The sequence below is a fragment of the Saccopteryx bilineata genome, chromosome 2 (assembly GCF_036850765.1).
Source record: "Saccopteryx bilineata isolate mSacBil1 chromosome 2, mSacBil1_pri_phased_curated, whole genome shotgun sequence".
NCBI classification, from domain to species: domain Eukaryota; kingdom Metazoa; phylum Chordata; class Mammalia; order Chiroptera; family Emballonuridae; genus Saccopteryx; species Saccopteryx bilineata.
The window spans coordinates 354,626,182-354,639,299 of record NC_089491.1 but is presented as its reverse complement, the minus strand read 5'-3'; the positions used below and the strand labels follow the sequence as shown (position 1 = coordinate 354,639,299).

Genomic DNA, 13,118 nt, shown 5'->3' with positions numbered 1-13,118 from the left:
AAAGTATCTGATCACGGCCAAATGGACCAAGGGACAATTAGAGAGAGAGGGATCAAGCTGGGGGATTATAACTGAAAACATAATGGTGGCTACCCCATTCCTGGGAACCCTTAGAGAGGAAGCCAGCACACAGATTGGGACTTTCCAAGTCTCTATGTGACTGGAAGCAGATTGAGAGAGTCCCCTGATTCTTGTCCTTCCTCCATAACCTTCCTTGAAGCTGTCCCTTATTGAAAGCCAGAGAAGCCTGGCCTGTGGTGGTGCAGTGGATAGAGCATCGACCTGGAGTGTTGAGGTCACCGGTTCGAAACGCTGGGCTTACCCAGTCAAGGCATAGACGACAAGCAAGCAATGAATAAAGTGAAGCAACTATGAGTTGATATTTCTCATTCCCTCCTCCCCTTCTCTTTGTAAAATAAATAAACATAATCTTAAAAAAAAAAAAGAAAACCAGACAAGTATGGCGCCCTAATCCTACTCCATGGTCCCTTCCTGCTCTTGAGAATCTGGGACCAAGAGAGACAGAGCGAGAGAGAGAGAAGAGAAGAGAAGAGAAGAGAAGAGAAGAGAAGAGAAGAGAAGAGAAGAGAAGAGAAGAGAAGAGAAGAGGAGGGAGAGAGTGGAGAGAGAGAACAAGAGGGAGAGAGAGACCAAACCCCAAAACTACTCTGTGCTATTAGCTGAACCCCAAGTTGGGATACCTGGTCTGGTAACAATGTTTATATAATACTTTCAGAAACCACAGGATAGAATATTGAAATAGAATTTATCCAGGAAATTTTGGTTTATCTACTTTGTGGCCTACTGTCTACTTTTTCGGTTGTTGTGAGGAGTAAAGTGAAATAATATATGGGAAAGCATATAGTAAAACTTAAAAATGCAGCTAACATTACTATCATTACAGAATACTGAAGTAAAACGACTGTAAAGATGGTTCAGTCTAATCTTCCAACTGTAGCAGAAATCCCTTCTACAGCACACCTGACCAACTGCCCTTCATCTCTACTTACACACTTGCAGTGACAGGGACCTCATTCCCTAAAAGGTAGCTACTCCCCTCTCTGACTAGCTCTGGCTGAGAAAGTTCTTTAGGTTGAGTTGAAGTCTGTCTTGCTGCAATCTCTGGGCATACAACACATTTGTACTCACATCCTCTGGGATTTGCGGGCAGTCTTCATGGCCCAAGTCATTTTTCCCCCCCAGAATAACTTCTTACAATGTTTCCATGTACTTTGCACAGAATAAGTTTCAGATTCTTTTTTTTTTCTTTTTCCAAGTGAGAGGAGGGGAAATAGAGGGACAGACTCCCGCATGCACCACATCTGGGATCCACCCAGTGACCCCCATCTGAGGCCTATGCTCTGCCCATCTGGGGCCATGCTTGCAACCAAGTCATTTTTAGCACCTTAGGTGGAGGCTCCACAGAGCCATCTTCAGCTCCTAGGGCTGATGCACTTGAACCAACTGAGTCATAGCTGTGGGAGGGGAAGAGAGAGAGTGGGAGGGGAGAAAAAGAAAAGGGGGAGAGGAAGTGGTGGAGAAGCAGATGGTTGTTTCTCCTACGTGCCCTGACTGGGAATCGAACCTGGGACATCCACATGCCGGGCTGACGCTCTACCACTGAGCCAATAGGCCAGGTCCAGATTATTATTATTATTTTTTAAATTCCATTGAGCCCTAGCCGGACATCTTGGTTGGTTAGAGCATCATCCCAAAGTGCAGAGATTGCCAGTTCAATCCCTGGTTAGAGCACATACAAGAACAGATTGATGTTCTTTTCTCTCCTTCTCTCTCCCTTCCTTTTTCCTTTGAGACAATAAAATAAACATTAAAAAATTTTTTCCATTGGCCCTTGCTGGTTGGCTCAGTGGTAGAGTGTCTTCCTGGAGTGTGGATGTTCCAGGTTTGATTCCTGATCAGTGCACATAGGAGAATGGATCATCTGCTTCTCCACCCCTCCTCCTTTCCCTTCTCTCTCTCTCCCCACCTCCTGCAGCCATGGCTTGATTTATTTGAGCAAGTTGGCCCTGGGTGCTGAGGATGGCTTGGTGGCCTTGCCTCAGATGCTAAAAATAGCTCGGTTGCTGAGCAATGGAGCAACACCCCAGACGGGCTTGCTGGGTGGATCCCAGTCAGGGTACATGTGGGAATCTGTCTCTTTGCCTCCTCTGCTCTCAATTAAAAAAAAGAATTCCATTGATTTGAGAGAGAGAGAAAGGGAGAGAAATAGAGGAAGGAGGAGAGAGAGAGAGGAGAAGAGAGAGTGCGAGAGAGAGAGAGGGGGGGGAGGGAGGAGAACAGAGAGAGAGAGAGAAAGAAGTATCAACTGCCTAACCTGTGGTGGTGCAGTGGATAAAGCATCGACCTGGAACGCTGAGGTCGTCAGTTCAAAACCCTGGACATGCCCAAACAGGGCACATACAGGAAGCAACTATGAATTGATGTTTCCTGCTTTTCTCCTCACTTTCTCTCTCTCCCCAAATCAATACATAAAATCTAGAGAAAAAAAAAAGAAGCATCAACTTGCTGTTCCACTTAGATGTTCCATTTAATCGTGCACTCATTGATTGCTCTCATATGTGCTCTGATGTGGGATTGAATCCCAACCTCCGCATACTGGGACAATGCTTTATCCACTGAACCATTCCACCAGGGACAAGTTTCAGATTCTTTATTCCTTGAGGTTCCACCCCCCCCCACCTCCAGCTGGTCAGCATCCCCTTGAAAATAATGGTGCCTAGAACAAACACAACCAATGCAGCAGATTTGACTGGACCAGGGCAAAGCACAGGAGAGGTGTCACCTCTTATAATGTACACTCTGTGACTCTATCAATGAAGCACAAAATGAGTGCTTTTCAGCAGTTGCTTCGAATTTGCTCATTTGAAGCTTGTAATCAGCAAGTACTCCAAAATATTTGTCATCTAAACTACATCGAAGTTTGTGCTCCCCAGGTTTATAATTTGTTTATATGGATCTGGGTTAAGAAATATCACACTGCCAGAACCTTAGAAGGTAGGCTTCTATGTGCCTTCCTTAATCGCATGCCCCTCCCTGCCTGCTCCAGGAACCACTGTCATGACTTCTGTGATACTGGTTCTCCTCCTATCTTTACAGTTTACCAACTATATGTGCATAGTATTTAGTTTTGCCTGTTTTGGAACTTCATATAAATGGAATCATGCTGTCTTTTATAATTCGCTTCTTTCTCTCAAAATTGTGAGATTCATTTATGTTGATTATGTAGCTGTAGTTTGTTCACTTTAATTGCTGTAGAGTATTCCATTGTATGAATATTTTAAAAATTGATCCATTCTACTGTTGATAAAGATTTGGGTTACTTATGTATTGATTGTATTATGCACTATGAATATTCTTGTATGTGTCTCCTGGGGTATGTGCGCAACGTAATTGATAAGTAATTATTTTATGTGTTTAAATTTTATCTCCCCATTTCCTTCACAACATAAAAATGATCTCTTTTACACTTAATGAAGTCTTGAAGTACATGTTAGTTTTATTTAAATATATACCTAAGGGTGGACTTGCTGGATTTTGGGGTTTAACCTAAAAATATGAAAATGTACATAACTCTTACATCTTCTATCTGATTTAAAAATTTTCAACCACCTCCTTGACATGGGGAGCTCTAAGTATCCAAACCAGCAGACTGAGCATTTCTTTTTTTTTTTTTTTACAGAGACAGAGAGAGAGTCAGAGACAGGAATACATAGGGACAGACAGGAATGGAGAGAGATGAAAAGCATCAATCATTAGTTTTTCCTTGCGACACCTTAGTTGTTCATTGATTGCTTCCTCATATGTGCCTTGACTGTGGGGCTACAGCAGACCAAGTAATCCCTTGCTGGAGCCAGTGACCTTGGGTCCAAGCTGGTGAGCTTTGCTCAAACCAGAGGAGCCCGCGCTCAAGCTGGCGACCTCGGGGTCTCGAACCTGGGTCCTCTGCCTCCCAGTCCGGCGCTCTATCCACTGCGCCACAGCCTGGTCAGGCTGAGCATTTCTGAGTGACGATTTTGAGGATATGGTTTCAAGCCCCAGATTATGAATGCAATAAATGTGTCTCTTACTCACTGAAGGAGAGACCCTTCTGTTGAGGGCATTTGAAACTGCTATCTTACGGCCCCTGTCTCATATTAGTCATCACAAGACAGAGAGTGCACTGGGCTGCCCTATCCTGGACAAAGGTCTCCCTGCTAAGCATGGATTTGCTCACCCAGGAAACTAATTTATAGAGAGGTGGGGGTGGGGGAGAATGTTTGCTCTATCAAAGACACAGCAGCCATTTGAAGATATTAACTGCTCAAAAAACTCAAGTGTCTATATTGTTTTTTTCTTAATATTAGCAAGATTTAGGGCAAAAGTATAAATAGCTACATGTCTACCTTAAGTATTTAAAATTATAAATCATTTCAACTAACTGTTAACCTTAACATAATTCTATTCTATTTTGACAAATATACAACTTCAATGATGCAGAAGAACTGGTTCAAATTTAGAATTCCTGGACTCGTATTTATGCACTTGAATGAGGTGGTGAGGGGAGTGCGCAATGCTGGCTCATAGCCCATCTGCCTTCTTTTCCCACCTCTGTCCTGTACTAGGGATCTGTGAACACAAGACTCAAATGTCCAAATGCTGTGTGACTTACCCAAACACAGCTGCCCCTTAGCCACTTTTAGGGATGCCTTGACTCTGCCCTAGAGAGAATGGATCTAGGGAAGAGACTACAGCCTCCATCCATTTAGGGAGGGAATTCTGGGGTCTGGGGTTCCCGGAACTTGGTCCGGAAGGAGGAGCACAAACGCCAGGTGGGCCTGTCCCCTGGAACCTGTGGACTCACCCTGTGGTAGGACTGTGGCCAGAAACCGGCTACAGGGCAGTCTCGAAACTAGGGGCCTAAGGCAGGCTCTGTTGTCCAGGTATAAAGGCAATTCTGTCTCTATATATCATCGCTCTCCCATTCTGAGTGCAGGGGCTGTAAATGGCCTCCGCATTTACCGCATTGCAAGTCACATCGTACACAGGTGCAGAACAGAAAGTGGGTAACAGTTCCTCACATTTTACCTTGTTTAAACTCTTCTTAGCCATTATGCAAATGAAGCCTGAGGTTCAGAGGTTAAATGACTCGTCCAAGGTCACAGTTAGAAAAACTAGAGGCTGGATTTGCACTCATTTCACCATCCAGCTTTCTCCCTCATCCTTTTTATACTTACTGAGTTTTAATTGTATTTATTGGCATGGCACTGGTTAACATAATTATACAGGTTTCAGGTGCTCAATTGTACAACACATCTCCGTACACCGTAATGTGTATTAGCTCCCCCAACCGCCCTCTTTTTTTCTTTGCTTCTGTTCCGGGGCGGAGGACTGAAAGCCGCGCCTCTAAACTGCTGGGCTTCTCCACCACAATCTCTCCTTCATTAGCCTACACCCCTCACTCTCTTCTCCCATTCAGCCTCTTCCAGCGTTCCCGCAGCCGCCGCGGCTGCACCGGGAACCTCCCCACCCACGGGGACCCTGTCGCCTCACGAAGCCCCGCCCTCCCCTCGGGGCAACGTCACGTGCCGCCCATCCACCCGCGCCTGCGCACTGCTTATTTCCCGCTGTCAGGATGAGGAGGCGGAGGTCGGCGCTCGGGTCCGTCTCTGCCCGCGGCTGTGGCGGCGCCGGCGGCTCCAGCCTTAGCGGTTCCTCCCTGGGCGGTGGCGGCGGCGGCTCGGTCGACGCCTCCTCCGCCAGCTGAGCCCGCGGGAGCCCGGGACGCCGCTTCCCCGCCCACCCCCTCCCTGAGGCCCGCCGCCTGGCCATGGCGCAGCCGGGCCCGGCTTCTCAGCCTGACGGTGAGGCGCCCACCAGGGCGGGCGCGGCCTGCCCGGCGCCGGTGTCGCGGTGGAACCTCCGGGCGGCAGGGAGGGCGCGCGCAGGTCCCGGGCGGGTGACCCCGCCGGGCGGAGGCGGGAGCGCGCGGGCTCCGGCGCCGGCTGCGCGCGAGAGTGGCGTGGGGGCCTGGGTGGCCGTCGTTGGGGAGGGGGCGGGAGGCGCGGGCGGCACCGCTAGCGGAAGGCAGAGGGAAGGGCGTGGGGAGGTTACGGTGGACCTGGCAGAAGCTGGGGAGCGTGGAGGGGGCTGCCGTGGGATAACCGGGGGCCGGCACGTGGGCTCTGCCCCCGGTGGGGGGGATGGAAATCCAGAACGTTAAAAAAATTGCTTAGCTGTGGTGTGTCCTCCTCCCTCCCCCAATCCGTGCAAACCGAGCGCTTTTTACCCAGTTTTGTGACAAAAGTAGTTGGGAGCAGTAACTGGATTTGGTAGCGTTCCTTGAGAGTCTGTGGTTTCACGGTAAGTGTAGGAGCCTGGGAGCCTAAAGGACCTGGAAACTTCACTGAGAGGTTCTGGGCAAATGTCTTTCTTAGCCTCTTTATCAGTATTCTCTTAATGAAAAGAAGTTAATTCATGCCTTTATCTTTTATTTGTAAAGATGGCAGCATGTATGTTTGCAGAGTGATTAGTATTATTATCGCAGTATTGAGGAGAGTGGTGTTTGAGAACGCTGAAGTGGATGGAGGAAACGTGTTTTTTAATATCACATTCTTGGAATGAAAAAGACCCCATCCGAAATAATCTGAGTTGGTTGTCAGAGATCCTTCATGATCTTCTGGAAAACCGACTGAGCTCCGCTTCATAAATTGACATGCTTCAAGGTTTTTACTACGTGGAGTTATGTTTGGAAAGAATATGTTTGCTCTTTGGCAAGGTCCTACTATATCTAGTCGAAAAAGTTCTTTCAGGTATATATCCATAATCAGCGTGTGTGCTAAGCCTTTTAAAGTATTTGTGGAATATTGGGATGTGGTGCTGGGTCCATAGTAGGTACTTAAAACTTGCTTCTTAGGGTTGTCTCAAAATAACTTTTTATTGAAAACTTTACTCTTTGTTCTTGCTTTTAGGGAACCTGAAACAATGTTATCAGATTTTAAGGCTAGCTTATTGGAAGTATGCTTCAAAGCCTGTTAGCCTCTAGTTTTAGGTTTTGTTAGTAGCTTGAGGAGAGATGCCCAGTATCTTCACCTGTAGCTGTATAAGAATCTGTCTACTGTTTCCTTTCAGCAGAAGAGAAGGGAGGCATTTCTGTTTGGCTTTCAGAGAGCGGAAACTGGCATGTTTTCAGGCTACATTTTAATTCTCACCTTTTGCATTTGGTGTCAGGGAAGAAAACTGCATTTTCCACAAACCCCTCTTTGTTACTGCAGACAGAGGCAGAATACAGAGAGCTCCAGTGACTTCTGGTTCTGATCTGGAGTGGTAGGTATGTTTAGCTGGTTGCTGCCGTCTCTTGAGTTGCATGGAAACAAACTCTAGGGCAGCTCAGGTGACATGACAGCCTGGAATCAAAATTCCCTGCCTCTTGCAAGATGTGAAATGATCTTCCTTGTAGATAGGCAGAAGTGACTAAGCACTTGAAAGAGACTAGGAAAATTAACTTTAGGAAATCTTGTATTCTTGCTATTCTTAGTGCATGTTTCTTCCCTATTTTTTAAATCCTGTGACTCCAGGATGAGATTTAGTTTGCATAGATTGCAGTATTTATTTTCAATTAGCGTAGCAAATGAGAGCCACAGCTATTATTTACAAAAGGAGAGAGGCCCTGGCCGGTTGGCTCAGCGGTAGAGCGTCGGCCTAGCGTGCGGAGGACCAGGGTTCGATTCCCGGCCAGGGCACACAGGAGAAGCGCCCATTTGCTTCTCCACCCCTCCGCCGCGCTTTCCTCTCTGTCTCTCTCTTCCCCTCCCGCAGCCAAGGCTCCATTGGAGCAAGGACAGCCCGGGCGCGCTGGGGATGGCTCTGTGGCCTCTGCCTCAGGCGCTAGAGTGGCTCTGGTCGCAACATGGCGACGCCCAGGATGGGCAGAGCATCGCCCCCTGGTGGACAGAGCGTCGCCCCTGGTGGGCGTGCCGGGTGGATCCCGGTCGGGCGCATGCGGGAGTCTGTCTGACTGTCTCTCCCTGTTTCCAGCTTCAGAAAAATGCAAAAAAAAAAAAAAAAAAAAAGGAGAGAGAATTTGGTATATTTGAGTGCTTTGTGTCACTGTCTTCTTAGAAGTTCATCTTGGGGATTTGCTTTTTCTCTTTAGCTGAGCTTAATATAGATCACTTCTTAAACACTTTATTTATTTATTTATTTATTTATTTTTCCAAAGTGAGAAGCGGGGTGGCAGACAGATGCCTGCAATGCACCCTACCAGGATCCACCTGGCATGCCCACTAGGGGGCGATCCTCTGCCCATCTGGGACATTGTTTCTTTAGGGCTGGAACCATTCTAGCGCCTGAGGCAGCGGCCATGGAGCCATCCTCAGCGCCCGGGCCAACTTTTCTCCAGTGGAGCCTTGGCTGCAGAAGGGGAAGAGAGAGAGAGAGAGAGAAAGGAGGGGGGAAAGGGTGGAGAAGCAGATGAGCGCTTCTCCTGTGTGCCCTGACCGGGAATCGAACCCGGGACTTCCACACACTAGGTCGACGCTCTACCACTGAGCCAACCCGTCAGGGCACACTTCTTAAATACTTTATAGTTTTAAGCATGCTAAAATTTCCTAGCTGCTGACTTAAGAAAATAAAAACAGTTGCAGAATTTTTTTTTAATTTTTATTAATTTTTATTTATTGTGTTCCAGAATTCTTTTAGTCAAACTGACAGTAAAAGATAACTGCTTAGTTTATTTTAATTTTGATTTTATTCCATTTTGGAAGCAGTTGTCTTTTTTATAATAACTTGAAAAAAAATTTTTTTTATATTGGGTTTTGCAAGAGAGGAAGGGGGAGAGAGAGAGAGACAGAAACATCTTTTCCTGTATATGCCCTGACTAGGGATTGAATCAGTAATCTCTGTGCTTTGGAACAATACTCTAACCAATCGAGCCATCTGGCCAGAGCAACAGTTGTCTTTTATGTTAACATTGTTTTCTTTAAAAATTTTTTCAATTACATTTATATTAATTTCAGGTCTGCATAATATATGATTAACATTTATAAAACTTACAAAGCGATCACCCTAATAAGTCTAGTACCCATGTGACACCATACTGTTGTTGCAATATTATTGACTATCTTCCCTATACTGTACCTTACTTCCCTGTAGACTGTTTTTTTCAGAGACAGAGAGAGAGTCAGAGAGAGGGATAGACAGGGACAGACAGACGGGAATGAGAGAGATGAGAAGCATCAATCATCAGTTTTTCGTAGCGCGTTGCAATACCTTAGTTGTTCATTGATTGCTTTCTCATATGTGCCTGACCATGGGCCTTCAGCAGACTGAGTAACCCCTTGCTTGAGCCAGCGACCTTGGGTCCAAGCTGGTGAGCTTTTGCTCAAACCAGATAAGCCCATGCTCAAGCTGACGATTTAGGGGTCTCGAACCTGGGTCCTCGTCATCCCAGTCCGGCGCTCTATCCACTGCGCCACCGCCTGGTCAGGCTTTAGACTGTTTTTATATCTGGCAATTTGTGCATCTTAATCTGCCCCCACCCCACCCCGTTCTCCTCAGCCTTGCCTTTTTTTTTTTCAGTTTTATTGGTGACATCTCTGTTTTCATGGAGATGTGGTATGTTAAGAAAAGAATTGATAGAATTGATTTGTGTGTAAATGATAGGATTAAATGTAATACTTTTTATTCTCTTTGATTTGTTTTTCTTTTTGAGAGAAAGACAAGAAAGGAGAGATGAGAAGCATCATCAACTGGTCACTTTAGTTGTTCATTGATTGCTTCGCATATGTGCCTTGACTGGGGGGTTGGGGGCTCTAGCCAAGCCAGTGACCCTTTGCTCAAGCCAGTGACCTTGGGATCATGTTGATGATCCTGCACTCAAGCCTGCGACCTCAGGGTTTCAAATCTGGGATTTCAGCATCCCAGACCGACGCTCTGTTCACTCTGCCACCACTGGTCAGGCATCCCTGATTTCTTACTTTGTAAAAAAAATTGTTTTGTTTTTAGATTTTTATTAATTTTAGAGAGGAGGGGGGGGGAGAGAAGTAGGGGGAGGAGTAGGAAGCATCAACTCCCATATGTACCTTGACCAGGCAAGCCCAGGGCTTCGAACCAGTGTCATCAGCATTCCAGGTTGACACCTTACGCACTGTGCCACCACAGGTGAGGCTATTTTGTAAACTTTTGAAAAAGTTTTGTTCTTTATTGATGGAGCATCTTACTTGTTTACAATGAAGGTAATTTTATTTTGGATTTTGTTTATGAGTCGTTCTCTTTTTTCTTGAATAAAGGTAATTTTAATAGCTAAACAAAATTTAACTGATTATTCCATTTTACCTTGAGAATTCAAAGACATTAATTTTTAAATCATTAAATTTTATATTTTAAAATTTAAGTTAAACTATATCTTAAAGTGTTTGGTCTGATTTTACTTTATTTCTTTTTTATTTAAAATCTGTCTTCTTAAAAGTGTCCTGGAATGCTGAGGTCTTGGGTTCAAAACCCCGTGCTTATTGGGTCAAGGCACATACAAGATGCAACTTCTATAAATTGATGCTTCCCATTTGTACCTTCCTTCTCTCTGTTCTCTCTCTAAAATTGATAAATAATTTTAATTAAGTGAGAGGTGGGAAGGCAGAGACAGAATCCCACATGCACCCCGACCAGGATATACATGGCAAACCCCCTAAGGGTGATGCTCTGCCCATCTGGGGCCACTGCTCCGTTGCTAGGCAATGAGCTATTTTAGCAACTCAGGCAGTGCCATGGAGCCATTCTCAGCACCAAGGGGCCCAGCTTGCACAAACCAAGCCATGGCTGCAGGAGGGAAAGAGAGAGGAGGTGGGGGAGGGGTGGAGAAGCAGATGGTCGCTTCTCCTGTGTGCCTTGTCTGGGAATAGAACTTGGGACTTCCACATGCTGGGCTGATGCTTTACCACTGAACCAACTGACCAGGGCCTAAAATATTTTTTAAGAATTAAAAACTATTTTCTAGCCTGACCTGTGGTGGCACAGTGGATAAAGTGTCAACCTGGAATGCTGAGGTCGCCAAACCGAAACCCTGGGCTTCCTGGTCAAGGCACATGTGGGAGTTGATGCTTCTTGCTCCTCCCCTCCTCTCTCTCTCTCTCTCTCTCTTCCCTCTCTCTAAAGTGAATAAACTCCAAAAACAAACAAAAAATCCCTTATATTCTAAAAAGTATGTATATTAAGAAGTATGTCTTCCATTTCCTAGAGGTGACCTCTATTAAGTTTTTGGTTCTTTTTGACTTTTTTTCTGTAATTACACAGACATTCTACCTTTTGTAAACCCTGTCCTGAAATGGATGTGTTTTACATCAGTAATTTTTAACCCTTTTTATCTCATGACACATATAAACTAATTATTAAAATCCTGTGGCACGCCAGAAAAATATAGTTTTTGCCTATCTGACAAAACACACACAAATGGCATCATTTTTATTCACACTGGGCAGCTATTATGTTGGCAGTTGTCATTATTTTGACAGGTATAGCATATTTTAAAATTTTTTGTGGCACACCAGTTGAAAATCACTTTTACATATGTAGGTCTGCAACTTGTCTGTTTCATTTCATAATGTTAGCTAAAAAAAATGTTATCTAGAATTATTATATACTTATAAATAGTTATGTGGCCAGGTAATGTGCTGTATGTACTATATGCATTATTTCAGGAAATAATCATGTCAGTAAGGTGTGTACTATTGTAATATTATTGTTCCTATTTTATTGATAAGGAAACTGAAGCCCGGAGAAGTTAAAAGTGTCTAGAGTTGTATGACTAGGAAATGGCAGAGAGCCAGGATTCAAATCCAGGTCATCTGATGTCAGGGCCCTCTGGTCTATTTACTAGATCATGGACTACTTGTTAGGTCAGTGTTATAGATCTACCTCATTCTTGTTACAGAGTATTTCATCACATGCGTGTACCACACATAGTTTATTTGTCTATTTCTCAGTTGATGGACAAGTAGATTGTTGTAGATTTTTTTCATTATTTTATAAGCAGTGCTGGATTAAATATACTTTTACATATTTTTCTGGTACTCTAAGTCTGTAAGAATACTGAATTAAAGGACATGAGCTCTGAGAGGTTTAAATTTTAATAGCTATTGCTAGTTTGCTTACAAAAGTATCAATTTACATACCTCCAACAGTGTATGAGAGGGCAGATTTCCCTTACACTCTTACAAGCCCTGGATAATATCAGTTGTTTTAAATTTGTGTCTTCTGATGGATTAAAAAAATGATATTCTTCAATTAACAAGTGTTTCCATGTCTAGTCTATGGCAAGCCCTATACTTGGCTCTAGAAAATAAAATAATGAACAGAACCAAACCTAGTCCTCATTCTTAGGTAGTGAATCAGGTGGCCATTAATTATAGATAACCCCACAGAAATATATAGAACTGTTCTCCCAATAAGAGTGTGTACTACTTGCCAGGCACACTTCTAGGCATTTGGAATACCATTAGTGGGCAACATAGATAATAAATAACCTGGCCCTAGTGTGGGAGAAACAGATGTTAAACAACAAACAGAGGCAAATGATATGGATTGTTATGTGATAAGAGCTATGAAAAAAAATAGAGCAGGGTAAAAGGAAGGATAGTCTGGTTTTAAATAGGGTGGTCAGAGTAGCTTTATTGACAAGATGACATTTGAGCAAAGATTTGAAGGTGATAGAGGAGGTTTCCATGAGGATATCTGGAGGAAGAGTGTTCTAGACAGAGGGATCCATTTTTCTTATGCCTTAAAGCAGGAGTCGGGAACCTATGGCTCGCGAGCCAGATGTGGCTCTTTTGATGGCTGCATCTGGCTCGCAGACAAATCTTTGATAAAAAATATAATGTTAAAAATATAAAACATTCTCATATATTACAATCCATTCATTTCCTACTGCTCATGTTCATGGTTGCGGGTAACTGGAGCCAATCACAGCTGTCCTCTGGGACAACACCAAATTTTTATTGGATAATGCGAAAGGTACATGGGTTGTGAGGTCAGGAAGTAAACTTCCCTCCTTTTAATCAAGTAGTCAGCTAGCTAATTGCAGAAACCCTTTTGACGAAGAAGATGGCTAAAAGAAAAAAAGATGAGGA

The 13,118-nt window shown here is 44.4% G+C and overlaps 1 protein-coding gene across 2 annotated transcripts in view; it reads left to right on the top strand.

Annotated features, from left to right (window-relative positions):
• The first annotated feature begins 5,629 nt into the window (after positions 1–5,629).
• Positions 5,630–13,118, top strand: part of RABEP1 (rabaptin, RAB GTPase binding effector protein 1) — a 90,511-nt gene continuing 83,022 nt past the window's right edge. For both annotated transcript variants that reach the window (XM_066262844.1, XM_066262843.1), the window contains exon 1: positions 5,630–5,861. In XM_066262844.1, the coding sequence (XP_066118941.1) occupies positions 5,828–5,861 (34 nt within the window). In that variant the 5' untranslated portion in view covers positions 5,630–5,827. The remainder of the gene's footprint in view (positions 5,862–13,118) is intronic.